This window comes from Drosophila willistoni, unplaced genomic scaffold (genome assembly GCF_018902025.1).
Source record: "Drosophila willistoni isolate 14030-0811.24 unplaced genomic scaffold, UCI_dwil_1.1 Seg142.1, whole genome shotgun sequence".
NCBI lineage: Eukaryota > Metazoa > Arthropoda > Insecta > Diptera > Drosophilidae > Drosophila > Drosophila willistoni.
Genome location: NW_025814101.1, coordinates 9,015 through 29,719, shown reverse-complemented (window position 1 = coordinate 29,719; position 20,705 = coordinate 9,015). Strand labels below are relative to the sequence as shown.

Sequence of the window (20,705 nt, the reverse complement as noted above, 5' to 3'; positions counted from 1 at the left end):
ACCAGTGAGTTTGGACGATGGGAGCTTGATAGAATACTTTGTAAAGGGCATTCCAGACTCACAAGTAAATAAAGCTATTATATTTCAAGCCAGGAATCTAGAAGAACTGAAGTTTCAAATCGAAACGTATCAGAAAGTTCGTGCTTCACACAAGTCGTTAAATAAGTTTGAGGCTCAGTCAGGAGGAAAGATTAATCAGGGTAAAATAATTGATACATCTAAGAATCGGAAATGTTATTGCACATATCAGACGAGACTGTCCAAAGAACGATCAAAAGTGTTTCAAATGTGGTAAAGTTGGACATCGAATGGCACAGTGCAAACTATAAAATCCAATTAAATACGAGAGAAATACAAACGTGGTAGAAAATGAAGATGTAGTAATACAGCCGTCAAGCGAATTTACTCCGTCAGGGTTAGAACTTAAAGACATCGTACATTCTAACGTTATATTTAAAGGACTCGTAGATACTGGCGCTGGTTTATGTCTTATGCGAAGAAATATTTATTTGATTATTGGATCGAAACCGTTATTAGGCGGAGCTAGACACTTAACAGGAATTGGCGACAGTAAAGTGTTGACTTTCGGTAGTTTTAAAATACCAGTGAAAGTGGATGGTTTAGTTATGAACATAGAATTCCATGTAGTGCCAGATCAGGACATAAGTTTTGATGCTATACTGGGTCAAACGATGTTGAACACTGTCAATATAAATGTAACAGCAAATGGATCTAAGTTTGCTATGCGCAACGATATAGAAATCCAAAGAGAGAACAAAATGAGTCAGATATTCAGTGGGCAGGAGAGATTGGAAATATCTTCATCACAAATATTGAAGACAGGGATAAGAGTCTAGACATAAATCTTTCGCATTAGAGCCATTTGATAAAAGGGGAAGTAGAGAAATTTATTCGAAACTACCAGCCAAAAAGAAATGCAAACGCACCAGTAAGCATGAAATTTATATTGAGCGACGAAATACCTGTGTATCAGCACCCGAGACGTTTAGCCCTTTGTGATCAGGAAATCGTTGATAAACAAATTCAAGAATGGCTAGTAGAGAAAATAATTAAAACTAGTACTTCTGAGTACGCGTCTCCAGTTGTCTTAGTCTCGAAAAAGAATGGTCAGTTTATGCTGTGACTACAGGAAATTAAGCGAAAAGCTTCTTCGTGAGAACTTTCCATGTACCGGTAGTAGAAAGCTCTCAGAAATACACTTCTTTTGTTATGAATTCCTGTATGTTCCTTTCGGTATTTCAAATTCACCAGCTGTATTTACAAGAGTCATAATGGTTGTGTTAGGAGATTTGATTAAAGCAAGCGATTGAGTAGTCTACATGGACGACATCATCATTCCAAGTACAGGTATCGATGATGGTTTGGCCAAGCTAAAACGTGTACTAGACGTGTCAGCCAAAAACGGTTTACGAATTAATTGGAGTAAATGTCAGATGCTGCAACGAAAAGTCCTATTTTTAGGGTATGATGTGGAAAATGGTACCATAACGCCGAGCAAAGAAAAGATTAGAGCTGTTTCGAATTTTCCTATCCCAAGTAGCAAAAAGAGGTTACAAAGATTTTTGGGTCTAACATCCTATTTTAGAAAGTTTATTGAAAACCGAAAAACGAAACCGTTGGCCGATTTAATGCGTGAGGATTCCAAGTTTGAATTCAAACATATACACAAACTCGCTTTCGAAGAACTAAGAGCTGCGTTGACTAAAGAACCCGTCTTTAAATTGTTTAACCCGAAATTTCAAACTGAAATACATGCGGATGCTTCAAAATACGGATTTGTGGCAGCTTTGTTACAAAAGCATCCAGAGGATAATTCATTTCATCGTCGTTGGCAATGGAACATGAGATTATTAGACTTGCACATACCCAAGGTCATTTTTCCGTCAATATATTCCCGAATTGAGAGATAAGGTTATTCGTGTGGTACATAGTTGTGTGGAGTGTATTGTTATTAACGCAAAGGCTGGCAAAAGAGAGGGATATCTAACTTCAATAGAAAAGGGTGACAAACTTCTTTGTTCTTACCATATTGATCACATCGGACCAATGACGTTATCTCTCAATTCGGGAATATATTGACGGAAAAATGACCTTGGGTATGTGCAAATCTAATAATCTCATGTTCCATTGCCGAAGGCACTACAATCAATTCACAATTAGGGTAGGAAAGAGAATCTCTTTCTCTATATAGAAGTCTTTATAACTTTCCTTTGCGACTAGCGTCCTTACTGCCTTGGTCCACTTATCTTGCAACTGAGCTTCTCTTAATCGATGTTTAATAGTGTCCTCAACAAGCATAAAACATGCAAAACAACATGCATTTGAGTACCTGATCGATGTACGATAACATAATCAAAATCCTGAAGATACATAGCCCAACGAGCAACTCTCAAAGGAACATCTTTCTTTTTCATTTTTTTTAATAGCGAATGCGTTACAATCAGTAACTATGGTGAATCGAGATCCTAGGACATAAACACGCCATTTTGTTAGTGATCCAATTATAGCAAGCACTTCGAGATCGTAAAAATGAAAACCTTTCTTCGCACAATTTTGTCTTACGACTCATATATTTAACGGCATGAAATGAATTATCCTCTGGATGCTTTTGTAACAAAGCTGCCCCAAATCCGTATTTTGAAGCATCCGCATGTATTTCAGTTTGCAATTTCGGGTTAAACAATTTAAGGACGGGTTCTTTAGTCAACGCAGTCTAGTCTTAGTTCTTCGAAAACCAGTTTGTGTATATCTTTGAATTCAAACTTCGAATCCTTACGCATTAAATCGGACAACGGTTTCGCGATTACTGCATACCTTTCAATAAACTTTCTAAAATAGTAATTTAGACACAAAAATCTTTGTAACCCCTTTTTGCTACTAGGGATAGGAAAATTCGAAACAGCTCTAATCTTTTCTTTGCTCGGCGTTATGGTACCATTTTCCACATCATACCCTAAAAATAGGACTTTTCGTTGCAGCATCTGACATTTACTCCAATTAATTCGTAAACCGTTTTTGCCTGACACGTCTAGTACGCGTTTTAGCTTGGCCAAACCATCATCGATACCTGTACTTGGAATGATGATGTCGTCCATGTAGACTACACAATCGCTTGCTTTAATCAAATCTCCTAACACAACCATTATGACTCTTGTAAATACAGCTGGTGAATTTAAAATACCGAAAGGAACATACAGGAATTCATATTGTGCACTCAAAAGAAGTGTTTTGTTTGTATATAGATGAATTGATTTGCAGAAAACAAATTTTGAACATGTAAAATTATTATTACCAAGGACTGCAAGGGTATATAAACTTCGGTAATAGCCGATGTTAGTTTCTTTGATATTTTTTTTTGAAATCAATTTATAAATAATTTTTCTTTTCGGGTTACTCTAAGTGAATTCGGGAGTAATAATTTAATTTATCACTAGGGACTTTTTTTTTTTTTTTGCTTAGTAACGGGAAATCGAAATTTACATAGGTACACTCATAAATTGGTAGTCTCTTTCTTTTAAGCGGTTGGGTTGGAGTCTCTTGCCTCTAAATCCCATAGTTCCATTCTCTAAAATAATCTTCTTAATTTCTTTTTTTGAGTTGCACCTACATTAATGAATTTAAAAAAAGGGATTTGTTACCTATTGTAATATAGACTATTGCTATGCCAATTATGATATGTTGGGGTTGGCTGATTAAACCTCTAATGTTCTCACCAATGTCCTGACCACTGACAATTCAGCTGCTATGGGCTATACTATAAGAAATAACAAAACTGGACTGACTTGTATACATACTCTCTACGATAATACTAGCGGTTGCATTATCCCTGGATGATGTTTCAGCCATCTGCCACAATCATATTTCCAGGTGATACACAACCTATAGCAAAGAAAGAGATACAGAGTCTAGACTACCACCACGCCTTCGTTTACTCAACACTTTTCAAACCAGAGTCTAGCTCTCAGTCACTTGCCAAAAGTTAGTTGTTTCTGCTGTTTTGACTGTTCTTGTTAGACTTGAGTTCATGTTGGCAGTTAGCTTTAAAATATCTGAAACAATTTGTAAGCTATTTGAATATCCGGACCAGATCTCTGGGCATTGCCGGGGACGGTAATTCCAATGTTATTTAACTTTCACGACTTTAAATTGTTGATAGTATAGAATAAAAGATTAGAATGCACAAAGAAATTAAAAGAAGAAAAGGGGTCAATCAACCAAATAAATTATCTACCTCAAAAAAAAACTTAACGAGATAATTATCTAATTAGAATAGGCCCCTCAGTCGGGCGCCAAAATTACTGTAACGTACAAAGCCTCAATGCTGTTGATGGGCAACTAAATATCCATAAATATTAAACCACAAATACCAACCATTGAATCGGCAACTATACGTTATTGTGTGAGGCCTATCTTGATGTTAACACAATTCATCTGCGGGACTCTTAATGCGGCTAGCATGACAATCGGCTGGAGTGGTTCTTTGATGAATGTGTTTCACCCCCTCAAACGTCAGCAACTTTAAATAAAGTCCCTGTGCTGAAACTCGAAATAGAATAGAGAGAAAAGAATAGAAAAAAATAGTCCTAGTGTTGGCTGCATAAGTGTATTTACAGCTGCGCTCTCTACCCACCCTACCATGATTTTCCTTTCAGCGCTAGAGGAAAATCCCAAAGAAAACGTCCTTATTCACATTAGGTTGCCCAAAAAGAAAATTGGAAAATTAACTCATTATAAATAAGAAAATTTACAATTTCATAAATGATCAACATATTAATTTGTAATTTCTAAAAAAACAAGGGTATAAATATAGCTCGAAACTTTACCGCATAACGACACATTCAAAGATTAATAAATCCAAAATCAAAAAAAAATATTCTAAACACTCGGCATCATTTTATGAACATTTCTTTCAAACTTTGAACCACTGTGCAACGGCAAAACGTCGGCAGAACCGGGTGTAGCGCGCGGTGAAACGTCGGCAGAGGCAGGGGCAACCAGTTGGCAGACGCTGGGCGTAGCGCGAAGTGAAACGTCGACAGAGGCAGAGGTAACCAGAGGCAGAAGCTGGACGCGGCAAGAGACAAAACGTTAGAAGAGGACAGACAACCTGCTGGCAGAAATTAAACGAAGACTTCGTGGGACAGGAGCGGACTTGGATAAATTTTTTGGGGACTATATGTAGATAGTTCTAACCTTAATTGAATTTACTAAAACTAACCTTAGCATTAATTATTGGTATTGAACAAAGAAAATATTTTAATATGGAGCTTGACGAGGTTATGGCATTGCGAGTCGCAGATTTGCGACATAAGTTGGACGAATTGAACCTAAGCACAGTGGGAAGAAAACGTGATCTACATAATAGACTTCTTACTCATTACGATATTCAAGACAAAGATAGCGAGGAAGAAGAAGTAGAGGCAAATTGCCCACAAACAATTTTAGTCGATCTTGGTACACCTTAAAAGATGTTGAGGGCAGTGTATCCTATTTTTCCGGCTCAGGTACTCCCGATATTGATTTGTGGGTACAAGAGATAGAAGAGTGTGCTATTACAGTACAATGGGACAAGTTACAGACCTTTATAAACGCCAAACAGTTGTTAGCTGCAGCAGCTAAATCATTTATTCGGAGTCAACTTGGTATAAACAATTGGGAGATATTAAAAGCAGCACTGCGCAAAGAATTTGGTTCGAAACGATCAGCAGCTGAGATTAATAGAATATTATCGCAACGTTCTCAGAAAAGAGAGGAGACTTTACGTGAATATTTGTATGCTTTAATGGAAATTGCCAAACCAGTGAGTTTGGACGATGGGAGCTTGATAGAATACTTTGTAAAGGGCATTCCAGACTCACAAGTAAATAAAGCTATTATATTTCAAGCCAGGAATCTAGAAGAACTGAAGTTTCAAATCGAAACGTATCAGAAAGTTCGTGCTTCACACAAGTCGTTAAATAAGTTTGAGGCTCAGTCAGGAGGAAAGATTAATCAGGGTAAAATAATTGATACATCTAAGAATCGGAAATGTTATTGCACATATCAGACGAGACTGTCCAAAGAACGATCAAAAGTGTTTCAAATGTGGTAAAGTTGGACATCGAATGGCACAGTGCAAACTATAAAATCCAATTAAATACGAGAGAAATACAAACGTGGTAGAAAATGAAGATGTAGTAATACAGCCGTCAAGCGAATTTACTCCGTCAGGGTTAGAACTTAAAGACATCGTACATTCTAACGTTATATTTAAAGGACTCGTAGATACTGGCGCTGGTTTATGTCTTATGCGAAGAAATATTTATTTGATTATTGGATCGAAACCGTTATTAGGCGGAGCTAGACACTTAACAGGAATTGGCGACAGTAAAGTGTTGACTTTCGGTAGTTTTAAAATACCAGTGAAAGTGGATGGTTTAGTTATGAACATAGAATTCCATGTAGTGCCAGATCAGGACATAAGTTTTGATGCTATACTGGGTCAAACGATGTTGAACACTGTCAATATAAATGTGACAGCAAATGGATCTAAGTTTGCTATGCGCAACGATATAGAAATCCAAAGAGAGAACAAAATGAGTCAGATATTCAGTGGGCAGGAGAGATTGGAAATATCTTCATCACAAATATTGAAGACAGGGATAAGAGTCTAGACATAAATCTTTCGCATTAGAGCCATTTGATAAAAGGGGAAGTAGAGAAATTTATTCGAAACTACCAGCCAAAAAGAAGTGCAAACGCACCAGTAAGCATGAAATTTATATTGAGCGACGAAATACCTGTGTATCAGCACCCGAGACGTTTAGCCCTTTGTGATCAGGAAATCGTTGATAAACAAATTCAAGAATGGCTAGTAGAGAAAATAATTAAAACTAGTACTTCTGAGTACGCGTCTCCAGTTGTCTTAGTCTCGAAAAAGAATGGTCAGTTTATGCTGTGACTACAGGAAATTAAGCGAAAAGATTCTTCGTGAGAACTTTCCATGTACCGGTAGTAGAAAGCTCTCAGAAATACACTTCTTTTGTTATGAATTCCTGTATGTTCCTTTCGGTATTTCAAATTCACCAGCTGTATTTACAAGAGTCATAATGGTTGTGTTAGGAGATTTGATTAAAGCAAGCGATTGTGTAGTCTACATGGACGACATCATCATTCCAAGTACAGGTATCGATGATGGTTTGGCCAAGCTAAAACGTGTACTAGACGTGTCAGCCAAAAACGGTTTACGAATTAATTGGAGTAAATGTCAGATGCTGCAACGAAAAGTCCTATTTTTAGGGTATGATGTGGAAAATGGTACCATAACGCCGAGCAAAGAAAAGATTAGAGCTGTTTCGAATTTTCCTATCCCAAGTAGCAAAAAGAGGTTACAAAGATTTTTGGGTCTAACATCCTATTTTAGAAAGTTTATTGAAAACCGAAAAACGAAACCGTTGGCCGATTTAATGCGTGAGGATTCCAAGTTTGAATTCAAACATATACACAAACTCGCTTTCGAAGAACTAAGAGCTGCGTTGACTAAAGAACCCGTCTTTAAATTGTTTAACCCGAAATTTCAAACTGAAATACATGCGGATGCTTCAAAATACGGATTTGTGGCAGCTTTGTTACAAAAGCATCCAGAGGATAATTCATTTCATCGTCGTTGGCAATGGAACATGAGATTATTAGACTTGCACATACCCAAGGTCATTTTTCCGTCAATATATTCCCGAATTGAGAGATAAGGTTATTCGTGTGGTACATAGTTGTGTGGAGTGTATTGTTATTAACGCAAAGGCTGGCAAAAGAGAGGGATATCTAACTTCAATAGAAAAGGGTGTCAAACCACTTTGTTTTTACCATATTGATCACATCGGACCAATGGAACAAATAAACGATATAATTACGTGTTGGTTATTATAGATAGTTTTTCTAAGTACGTTTGGTTGTATCCCACTAAGAGCACAGGCGTAGATGAAGTGATACGGTGTTTAGAAGTTCAAGCAACAAATTTTGGGAACCCAGTACGATTGATATCTGATAGAGGCGCGGCTTTTACATCGCACATTTTCAAAAAGGATTGCGAGGATCACGACATCGTGCATTTATTGATTACCACCGGAGTACCGCGAGGAAATGGGCAGGTTGAAAGGATTCACAAGATTGTTATTCCAATGCTAGCTAAAATGGGTTTGGATAATCCAGCTTCATGGTATAAATACGTAGGGAAAGTTCAGCAAAATTAGACATGCGATAGAAAACCCTTTCACACAAATTGAAGGGTCAATTACGACTAAAATGTGGACCGCGGATTCGCAAAAATCTTGACTTTTAGGTAGCGAGTTAACCCTTTTTACCTACTTCTGCTAAAAATAGATTTTTTGTCCCACTTCCTATTCTCTTTTTTTATCGTATGCATTTCTAAGCAACGACAAGTGCACTACTTCGGCCGATGCTGAAGATTCGATGATGTAAGTGGAATATTTGCATAATGATAATATGAATGTTTTATATGCATGTAAGATTGCGTGAAAACCCCTAATGGTATCAGAATAACGATATTAGTTTGATAGATATCGATAGATGGTCAATCGAGGAGAGAGAGATGCTTGAGTTGCTGGACGAAGAGGTTGTGTTGGTCTCGTTAAATTAATTTTGTTAATAATTAAATAAAAATGATAAGCTAAGATACATACATAAAAGCAAAGTGGTGTGAAGAGTATTTTACTTTGGTCGAGTGGACTCAGCCTTTCTAAGAGCGAGTGAGATAGAAAACTTTATGAAGAAATCGCGCGTAATTGCAATAGTGCCAACATAAGGAAGCATGAGAGCAAGCGAGACAAAAGAAAATGAGTGCTTTAATTTCACCACCAAAAGACAAGAAAAGAGACGAACACATGAGAAATAACAACAAAGACGAAAAGATGAGAAACGCTTAAAAAGACGACAATTTTGTTCAGACAGGAACAGGACAAAGACGAACAACATTCCAAAAGACGAAAATTTGTTCAGAGACGAAAAAATACGAAGCATCAAAAGACGAAAGACGACAAAATTTGTTCAGAGAGGGACAAGACGACCACATAAGACGAAAACAGGAGAAAAATTGAACTTGCTTGGATTCGGCGCTATCCAATCATTCATGCAAGCCAAGAAGTAACCTGGAGCAGAGTTTGGACTAGGAGTCACGCGGAGAGTGGCTGCTAATAAGAGGAGTACCAGAGCGAGACGAGATCCCAATCCACCACTACATGCACAGTCAGAAGGCATCATCCATCCAACATTGTGTGTGTGTGAGTGAGAAGAAGCTAACACGTAAAGAAGACGACCCGTAAGAAGACAACTGCGTAAGAAGACGACACTTAAGAAGACAACTGCGTAAAGAAGATCACGAGAAACGGACAACATAGACGTAAAATAACCAGGGCTACATCGCAAGCACATTTATTTTTAATACTAACAATAGTTAAAAGTTTTGAAATAAGAGAACAGACGAATTACAATTTTTAAAATAAGAAAAAAGATTTAAAATTTTGAAAATAAGAAAAGAAGATTTAAAATTTTGAAAATAAGAAAAGAAGATTTAAAATTTTGAAATGAAGAAAAGAAGATTTAAAATTTGAAAAATAAGAAAATATGATTTAAAAGTTTTGAAATAAAAGAACAGATGAATTACAATTTTTAAAATAAGAAAAAGATTTAAAATTTTGAAAATAAGAAAAGAAGATTTAAAATTTTGAAAATAAGAAAAGAAGATTTAAAATTTTGAAATTAAGAAAAAAAGAATTAAAATTTGAAAATAGAAAAAGAAGATTTAAAATTTTGAAAATATGAAAAGAAGATTTAAAATTTTGAAATTAAGAAAATATTTGTAATTTTGAAAATAAGAAAAGATGATTTAAAATTTTGAAAATAAGAAAAGATGATTTAAAATTTTCGAATTAGAGAAAGAGAAATAAGAAAAGACGAACTACGAGTTTTGGAAAATAAGTAAGAAAGAAAAATTCAACAAAGATGAATCAGAATATTTGTAATCATATAAACTAACATCTAATTTAAACACTAATTTAAATTATTTTGTAATCAATATTTTACACATGTTGTATAACGAGATCACCGAACTGACCGTCGCAGGGTTAAAAGAAAAGTTAAAAGAGCTGAATTTAAGTGTAAAAGGCAACAAACCTGAATTAAGAGAGAGATTAATTTCATATTTTGATTTAGACACGAACGAGGAATCCTTATATTCAGGAGCTAATACCAGTATTCAAGGCGAAGTTGAAGAAGTTGAGAGAGAAGTGACAATGGCGTTCACATTAAAAGATATTCGTGATTCGTTGACAGAGTTTGATGGGAGCAACAAAAAGGATGTATTAGAATGGCTTTCAGACTTTGAGGCTACTGCTGTAACAGTACAATGGAATGATCTTCAGAAATTTATCTATGGTAGACAGCTGTTGACAGGAGCGGCTAAGTTGTTCGTAAATAGTCAAGAGGGTCTAACAAGTTGGAGTAGCCTTAAGAGCGCGCTACAGGATGAGTTCACTGTTAAATTGTCGGCAAAAGAAGTTCACAACAATTAGAGAGTAGAAAGAAGAAATACAACGAGAGTCTGGTTGAGTACTTTTATCTAATGAAGAGTATAGCCAAAAGTCAAGAGGGTCTAACAAGTTGGAGTAGCCTTAAGAGCGCGCTACAGGATGAGTTTACTGTTAAATTGTCGGCAAAAGAAGTTCACAAGCAATTAGAGAGTAGAAAGAAGAAATACAACGAGAGTCTGGTTGAGTACTTTATCTAATGAAGAGTATAGCCAAAAGAGGCAGCTTAGATGAGGAAAGCATTGTCGAATACATCATTGAGGGTATCCCTGACTCTAAAATGAATAAAAGCGTTCTTTACCAAGCGAGAGATTTGAAGGAATTACGAGAGAAACTAACGATGTACCAGAAATATGCTTCCAACCAAGAGTCTAAACCAAAACCACAATTTGAGAAGCTGCAATCGAGGAGTGCTTTGGAGGATTTCAAATGCTTTAAGTGTGGAGGAAATAATCACATCGCTAAGAATTGTAAAGACGATTTCAAATGTTTTAAATGTAATCAGATGGGACACAAAGCTAATCAGTGTGAGACGAAGAATACAAAGGATATAAAGAAGACAAATACAAATAATCAACAAATGACACTTAAGTTTAATCGTTCTTTAAAGGACGTTCCAATAGGCAATGGAGTATTATCTGCTCTGTTTGATTCGGGCAGTGATCTTTCCACCATTAGCGAGAGTACTTATAAGGAAATAAACCCGGTTAACTTAAACCGTGAATGCAAGGAGATAATTGGCGTAGGAGGGAAAAAGATTTGTACCCTTGGATTTTTTAACGTCACTACAGAGTTAGACGGCAACGTCGTGGAAATAGCCTTTCATGTTGTTCGAGATAAAGATACTTTGTACAAAGGAGTAATCGGAAATGATGTTTTGGAAAACTTAAATGTTACCATTGGGAAAAGAGGAATTGTTTTCCACAAAGAGGATGAGATGCCAAAACTGATAAGCAAACCGAAACAAAAGTCCCAGATTTGCAAAAGAGTTGCAAAGGTTGAAATTATAATGACGATTACCTTAGAAGAGGGTAACCCGTGCCCAGAAATGAAGACTGTAGTAGCAGACGAGATCCCAATTCATCAGAGGCCAAGACGTTTGCCATATCAGGATCAGACGATAGTATATCAGCGAATAAAGAGAGAGAAACGAAGGCTGGAATAGTTCGTCAATGCTTTTCCAAGCACTTATGTCCTGTGGTGCTAGCATCGTGGAAAGATGGCAAGAATATAGTATGCTGTGATAATATAAATCCAAATCCGAAGATAATACTACGCAACATTGAAGACCACGATTTTGAGATCAAACATCGACCTGGAACTAAGATGAAACATACAGATGCTTGAAGATGACTCGTTGTTTAATGTCCGAAGAACAGCTTAAAGACGAAATGAGAACGACATATGATCAAGAGTTAAAGTCTCAGTTAGAGGAAGAATTATTTATTGAGTTAAAAAGAGGAAAAGATGAAATTCGTTGAAGAGCAAAATATGATGTAGAGAATATTGGGGAAAATGAAGATGTAGTGACCATCAGTCGGACGAATGAGGCTGTAGAATGGCCGAATGTAGGATTGCGTGAGAACCCCTAATGGTATCAGAATGCCGATAACGATATTAGTTTGATAGATATCGATAGATGGTCAATCGAGGAGAGAGAGATGCTTGAGTTGCTGGACGAAGAGGTTGTGTTGGTCTCGTTAAATTAAAAGTGTTCAATAAGAACGTATATTACGTTCTCATGTATGTATGTATATTGCATACATTTTTGCGCTTGTGCCTTAAATTTTCAATTAAAAATATTGTATCATAATATTTTTGCAAAAGTTGCCAGTTACATAAAAAGAATGAAAGCATTAATTTTTTCATGTGTAGCGATCGAGCAAAGCGACATAGATGTGCTTGCGTCGAAATGCTGAGGGCAACTAAATCAACCCTAATGCTCTGTGTGAGGACTTCGGCAGCCGTTCGGTTACACGCATACGAGGTGCCGTACGTGTTCGTCCCCCGGGGATATGAGTGACGGGCTGTACTTTAGATCCAGCCGTTTGCTATGGTATTCAAGCCTTAGAGATTCAAAACTTTTTGTACATCTTGAACGCTGAAACAGTCGCCGCGCACGGAAACACGCTCGTCTGGCTGCCGCTATATTGTCGCACCACCAATGTACAGCCGCATAGGGGCGTTTAAAAAGTTTTCGACGTGTCATGCTAGCGTTGCAGGCTGTCTGAATGCTGTGCATAATACTGTTCGCCATGTTTTCTGCGCTGTTTTCACTTGTGTTGAACAGCAGGTTTCCACAGAAAGCAGGAATGCTCAAAGTATCCACTCTGAATGCTCCCTCGCTTATAGTAGTATGGTGGCGAGGTGTACTACGGCGAATGGAGAACAATATTACCTCATGATCGCTTGCGGAGTAAATATCGCATACTTTGCAATTGGAAAATCGCACCAGTGGATCGCTTACAAACGTCAAGTCTATTATTGATTCCATACCTGCTCTGTTGAAGGTTTCTTGGACCCTGTGTTGAGTAACGAAACGTTGAGAGTCGTCAGAGCCCCAAGAAGCAAACGGCCTCTTCTATCTGTATGACTACTGCCCCATTCGACGCCAATTATAACTGGGGTGCGGCCCCTAGCATCGTCCACTAGTTCATCAATGACCTCTCCAAATCTAGCGATGGATAAGCTGGGGGGTAGGTAGCAGCTATATACCCAGTAGCTACCGCAGATCTGCGCTCTGACGAAGCCATCGTATGATCGCACATTAACCAGAGGTGCTTGGAGTGCGCTGCAGTTCCAAATAGAAGCCTTGTTTGTCGAGTCTGAGACCCAGCCTCCAATACTTTCCATTCTTTATGGTTCGCTGAGAATTGAAAGAAGAAAAGATCTTGAGCCCCAATGCAATGGTCCAAGTTCAGCTGTATCACTTTTATTTTAGGCGTCATCTTAATTTTTTCCGGTCCGCCTCAACTGAGGGCATAGCCGACTACCAGCTCTGTGGCCTATTTTGGCCCTGTCTACGCCTGCTTCAATACAAGGGAAGCAAGTTTCTGACCTATCGCACTTTGCAGCCTTATGGCCTGACTGTCCACATTTGAGGCAGCAGTTCGACCTATCGGTTTTGGCTGCTGCATTTGGGTGTGTAACAACTAGTAATTTATAGTTTAATTATACTTTATTTAAATATTAATTTATTCTTTAGTTCTTTGTACATCTACACTTGTTCGCTGTCACGCGCCAAGTCCCCTAGCGTTGAAACCTTACGTCCGATATCTCTTCGATATTCGTTATCGGTCTGGCAGGGTTGCCACACCTCTCCTTTTCTTATAAGCTTCAGTTTTAACCCGGTCTTCGGTTTCTCTGGAGTTAAACGTCGAGTCGAAAGATACATTTGCTACCAGCTCTGTGGCCTATTTTGGCCCTGTCTACGCCTGCTTCAATACAAGGGAAGCAAGTTTCTGACCCATCGCACTTTGCAGCATTATGGCCTGGCTGTCCACATTTGAGGCAGCAGTTCGACCTATCGGTTTTGGCTGCTGCATTTGGGTGTGTAACAACTCGTAATTTATAGTTTAATTATACTTTATTTAAATATTAATTTATTTTTAGTTCTTTGAACATCAGTTATTAAGCAGTGTATTAAGCGTTGAGAATCAGTCTGCGTTAGTGCGTCCTCATTCGAGTTATTAGGCGGCCCTCTCATTCGAGGGTATTCTCTTGCAATGGCTCACGTTCCGTCTGACTTTCCTCCCATTTCCAAAAAGCTCCACTTCATTTCCATTCCTTTCAACAACTTTATACTCCGTTGTTTCAAAATTGGGTGTCAGTTTGGAGAGAAAAATAACGTTCTTTAGCAAAACTTTGTCGCCCACCTTTATGTCGGATTCCTTAGCACCTCTAACCTTGTCACCTGTAAGCTTTCCTTTTTGTTTATTGATCAGGTCATTATCTCTTGCCGAGGTGTCTACTACTTCTTCTATAATATCTCGAATGTCCGGCAGCTTGTCTCGAATGGTCCTATTAAACATAAGTTCCGAAGGTGTAGAGCCAGCAGTTCCATGAGGTGTCGTATTGTAGGTTAATATAAATTTTTGTAGCTCCTCTTTAAAATTTCCTTTATTTAACGACGCAATTTTAAGGCGTTTGCCCAATGAACGATTCATGTTTTCTACTTCACCGTTGGATTGCGGCCAATATGGAGGAGTCGCAATCAAAGTGATGCCACTAGCTTCACAGAAGTCCTTGAATTGGGCGCTAACGAACTGCCGGCCAGGAAAAACGAGCCGCTTCATCGGCGGTGGACGGGTTAGCTGTGACACCAATAAACAGCTTCTGCACATTTTCACATGCTGTTCGACATCTCTGTCCAAACGTTGCCACCACACCTTCGCTCTCATTCGTCGCTTCATAGCCGATTCGCCAGGGTGTCCTTCGTGCCCTAACTCTAAAACTCTCTGCCGTAGATCTTCTGGTATCACTATACGGGTACCACGCAACAGAATGCTACCCACTGTTGATAGCTCAGCTCTAAACGGGTAATAACAGCTTGATAAACCTTCATTCCAGTTATCGTCTTTAAGATGTGAAACAGCAGCTGATATCTCTCGGTCCACAACACTTGTTTTTGCTATTTCTGGTATAGCAATTGCTTTGGTGTAGCACAAGAAACAATTTGACAGATGCTATAGTCACCTCCTTTATTGAAAGAATCGCATGACTGAGCCTTACAAAGTCTTGATATTGAGTCGGCAATGTTCTCCTTTCCAGGGCGATACGTAACCTTGAATTTAAACGCCTGTAGTCTCTAAAGCCAACGTTCTATTCTCGCCGGGGGTTTCGATGATGGTTTGAAGATCGCCTCCATTGGTTTATGATCAGTGACGAGTTCAAACTCCAAACCCGCAACGTAATAGAAAAATTTTTCAACAGCCCAAACTAGCGCCAGACTTTCATTTTCGGTTTGCGAGTAGCGCCTTTCCACTTCCGATAAGCTCTTATTAGCGAAGCTAATGATAACCGATTCATTTCTCTCATCAAATTGTAACAAAACACCGCCAAGTGCCACCGGACTTGCGTCTGCAATTATCTGCGTGCGTCTATTTGGATCAAAATATGAAAGTTCCGGGATACGAGCTAGCCGATTTTCAAGTTAACAAACGCTTTTTCTTGTTCGCTCGACTACACGAATTTGCTATTGATTTTAAGTAGTACTCTGATGGCTCTGTAATATGCGACAAATCGGCGATGAATTTTCCAACGTATGTAACCAGTCCCAGAAAGCTTCTCAGTTCCTGCTTTGTTTCAGGTGGTCGAAAATCCAAAATCGATTTCACCTTCTCTGGATCTGCCGCAATGCCGTCACTCGATAAGATATGTCCCAGAAATTTAAGCTCGTTTGCCTTATACACGCATTTATCTTTGTTTAACAGAACACAATTGATCTCAAACAGATTTAACACTTCTTGTAATGCTTTATCGTGCTCAGCTTCAGTTCTTCCAAAAATTATTACATCGTCCAAATAGTTAAGATCTCCGCTATCACCACGTTGAAAAATCTCTGGTGCCGAATTTACGCCAAAAAGAAGACGTTTATATCGAAACAGCCCTTGCTGTGTCACGAAAGTTGTTATTTAGCGGCTAGATTAATGAAGTTCAAGCTGATGATAGGCATCCTTGAGGTCCAGTCTCGAAAACCATTTCGCACCCCTGGCTTTTGTCATAAGAGTTTCAAAGGTTGGTAGTGGATAATTTTCCCGTTGGATAGCCCTGTTTGCCATCCTCATATCAACGCATAGCCTTATTTCGCCGCTTTCCTTGAACGAATTACCACCGGGAGCTAGATGGTTTGAATGAGGGTGTGTGAGATGTGTGTGTATTTGGTTTTTCCCCGAGTAACTCAAACGTCTGTTCGATTCAGATGTTAAAACAGAAGTGTCTTTTTTATTCATAATGTTTTTCGATTCTCTACCTTTTGTCTATCTTTGTGTGTCTGTTACAATCGAATTAATGCATGTGTGTATGTATGTTTTATGTATGTATGTTTTGTGTATGTATGTTTTGTGTATGTATGATCATCATATATAAATTATCAATCGTTCTGGGAACAGAAAAGAGTCGATGCCACGTCTTCTTTCCTGGGTCTCGTTCCCCAATTTAGTGACCAGGGTGTTGGGTTGGTAACTCCTCCCTCCCCAAAATGAAGCAAATGCGTTTAGAATGGGGCTGTCGGGGTGGATGCCGCTGATTTTCCTTGTGACTTGGGCTTGTTCATCGGACCGTCGTTGTCCACTTGTGATTCCAACGCAACACAAAAGGATCTAATGGTATGCTGAAAGCTTAATTTTCTAGTTGTTTTTGTAGCATTTTATGTTACAAAAATTTTTTTTAAATGTTAAAACAAATGCTGTATATTGTTTACAATGCGTTTGGGTACAATGAATGACATATGTAAAAAGCAAAGATTATACTAATTATTATTTTGTTGTTCGCCTTATTTTAGATTTATGGATTTTTTGCAAGCGTGTGTGATAAGTGTGTTACCATTATCTCGTAAGACTTTATGTTTAGAAAATCTTGGCGTTAACTTATTTCTACGGTTTTCTTTTCGAAATATGCTTTCATTAGTTGATAAGGGGGCTGCGGATTTCCGAGTTTCGTTAAGTTTATCAAGTTTGCTTTTAGTATTTTTATGTAAAATCTCTTTCATGTCTTGGTATAATTTTGATTGAAAAAGATTTAATTTTTGTAAATATTCATGATTAGTGTCGTATTTAATTGTTTGTTCAAATATAGGTGTGCGTCCAGTAAAAAGTTCAAAAGGTGTGTATTTTGTAGATGAATGTATAGCGTTATTGTACGTGAGAAGTGTTTCCGAAAGAGTTTCCTCGTGTTTGTTAATCTGCTTATTTTTCTTTTTTAATTCTGTGATTATTCTATAGGTTTCAGTCAGTGTCGAATGTAATCGTTCTACTGGAGAGTTGCTGGATGACTGCTGGAAGGAAGTTATATGACATTGGATGTCGTATTGATTACAGAAATCTTTAAATATACTGCCAGAAAATTCCGTACCTTGGTCATAAACTATTTTTTTAGGGATTCCAAAAAGGCTTTGAAAACTTATCTATTAGTGTAAGATTATAGTTTTTGTTTATCGTGTATATTTCTATATGGACTATGTCCATTGGTTTGCAAGGAGTTTCTGGTACTTCAAAAGGTGGTTTCTACGGCTGTCTATCGTATTTAAGTGTGAGGCAAATTTCACAACCCTTTATTATTTGCTCTATTTTGCTTTTCATATGTGGAAAGTAGACTTTTCTTTTAAGGTGCATTAATGTTTCATCAATACCCCGGTGATTGTTATTATTGTGATAATCATTGACTATTTTTTCTTGATCGGTCGTATTAGTGATATCGCCTAAAAGAGTTGTACACCTAAGTAATTTAAATAATTTATTGTGAAAAAAATGTTTAGTGAACACATCTAGTACTATTTGAAAAATACTGTCTGATGTGTAAATTGCTAATGTCCTGTTTGGGAGTAGAAACCTGGTAAGAAGCAGGAGAACCTTCAGCTAAAACAATCTGCAAATTAAAATCGTTAAGTGGTTTTTCGACAATTATTATGCTTGATGCAAGATTATACAGAGAAGATGTTACTTTGTTTTTTGAAAAATTTTCGACATCTATATTGTTAACGATAATATTTGCTTCGGGTCGGATACGACTCAGTGCATCTGCAACTACGTTCTGAGAGCCTTTTTTGTATTGAAATTCGTATTCGTATTCTAGTAATTGTAGTTTCCAACGGGCGACCTTGTCGTTGGTGGAAAATGGTCCTGTGTTCCATGTTAATGGTTTGTGGTCTGAAACTAAAATAAATTTTTTTCCGAATAAGTAGGGTCTGAAATGTTTTACTGCCCAATGGACTGCAAGCATTTCTTTTTCTGTAGCTGAATAACGGGTTTCTTCATCGGATAATGTGCGACTGGCGTAAGAAATAGGTTTGTCGCTTCTAGATAATTTTTGGGATAAAACAGCGCCGATGGCATAATTGCTTGCATCAGTAGTTAATATAAAGGGTTCTTTAAAGTTTGGGTAGGTCAATATTGGATTATTACAAAGTAATGTCTTACAGAATTCAAAAGTTTTACAGTATTCTTCATCAATTTGTACCTTTTAATTGTTGTGTTAGTGGCTTTGTTATGCGGGCAAAGTCTTTAATAAATTTTCTATAATAGCCAAGAAGACCTAGAAATGATTTAATTTGTCTCCTGTTTTTTGGGATAGGGAACTCCTGAATGGATTTTATCTTATTTGGGTTAGGCTTGACCCCATCTTGAGTTACAATATGACCTAGAAAATTAACTTCTCTCCGAAGGAAGTCAGATTTTGCGATTTGTAGCTTAAGATTAGCGGATCTGAGTCTATCAAATACTTGCCTTATATCTATCAGGTGTTTTTGTAGAGATGGTGAAAAAATTATAATGTCGTCTAGGTATACTAAACAAATGGAACCTACTAGATCTCCAAGGACATGGTCCATTACTCTTTGGAACGTTGCAGGTGCATTCTTTAACCCGAACGGCATACGGATGAATTCAAAGTGGCCACCTTCGACTGTAAAAGCTGTTTTGCTCCTATCTGCTTGGTTCATTTCAATCTGGTGAAATCCACTAGCTAAATCAAGAGTTGAGAAGTAATTAGATTTACCAAGTTGGTCTAAAATCTCATTTATATTTGGAATTGGATAACGGTCTGAAATTGTTTTTTCGTTAAGTTTACGATAATCTAAAACTAATCTCAATTTCTGCGTTTCAGGGGAGTTCGATTTTTTGGAACTACCCAAACAGGGGCGCTCCAAGGCGAATAACTGTTTTTAATTATGTTTTGCTTTAGCATTGAGTCTATTTGGTCTTTTACTTCTTTCTTTAAGGCGTAGGGGTATTGATATGATTAACAAAGATTGGCGTGTCGTCAGTTGTGCGTATATAATGTTTAATATCGCTGGTAAATGTTAGTTTTTGATTGTCGTCATAAAAAAGGTATTAATGCAATTTTTTCTTCGGAGTTTAGGTGATCGGTTTTTAATTTGGTAACGTATTTGTGGACATGTGGGAGACTTTGATTGTCCGAATTTATATTGCATATTTCAATATAGTGATTTTGATCATAGGGTATGGTTTCTAATGGCTGTTCTAAATAAAAAAAAACTGGCCAGATTAATATTGGCTTTTAACTTTCTAAGGACATCCATCCCAAGCAAACCTTTGAAATGTGGGTGAAAATCAAAAAGAAGTAAGTCTATCTTCATTTGTTCATTAAACTCTTTAAGTGATTGAATCGTGGTTTTTTCTTTTATGACGTGTTGGTTCAACACTGACTGTACAGTTATAGGATTATCAAGAGTTTTGCGATCGACATTGCTCACTATGGTTGGGCTTACAAATGAATTTGTGGAACCTGTATCTATTAAGAATTTTATGGGTTGAGTTGTAACGGAATTTATCCATATAAAAGGGAGTGTCGATCCGTGTGATTTTTTGGTTAAGTACCCTGTTGGTTCACGGAGGCAGTTTCGAAAAAATTTCCTGCATCATTAATATTACAAAGTTCAGTTGAAGATTGTTGCTCATTGATATTGTGTAATTGGTTCCTAGTTGGGCCTGTTGAATTGAAAGGATTTACAGTTGAATTTCTATTATGGTAGTTGTTATTAGCCTGGTTGTTAATGTTAGGCTGAGAAATGGTTGAATTATTTCTAAATAATTGGCTTCTATTGTTAGAATAGGGTTGTTGTTTGGATGATTTCTTATGTTTTGGGGGCGTAAGTATGGTGTTACCTGTGCTCGAAAATTCTGGCTAGTATTTGGTTTTTGCGAATAGAAGGTCTTTTCGACACGGCAATGTTCATAGGCTTCCTTGATATTTTGTGGGTTTTTTGATTTTATTAAAGTTTTAAGGGGTTCTCGTAGATTAATTAAAAAGGTATTCAAGCATATCTCGTCATATAATTTTGGTTTGTCAGTTGAGTTTTGATTTGTGTTTTGTAAAATGTCTGTCAATTGTGATCTTATTTTTAAAATACTATAAAATAGTTGACCT

The 20,705-nt window shown here is 37.4% G+C and overlaps 1 protein-coding gene across 1 annotated transcript; it reads right to left on the bottom strand.

The window, feature by feature from the left end:
* Nucleotides 1-14,290: 14,290 nt before the first annotated feature.
* On the bottom strand, nucleotides 14,291-15,013 carry LOC124460840. The gene has a single exon (XM_047012420.1). The coding sequence runs from the start codon at nucleotides 15,011-15,013 to the stop codon at nucleotides 14,291-14,293; it is 723 nt and encodes a 240-aa protein (XP_046868376.1).
* Nucleotides 15,014-20,705: the final 5,692 nt, after the last annotated feature.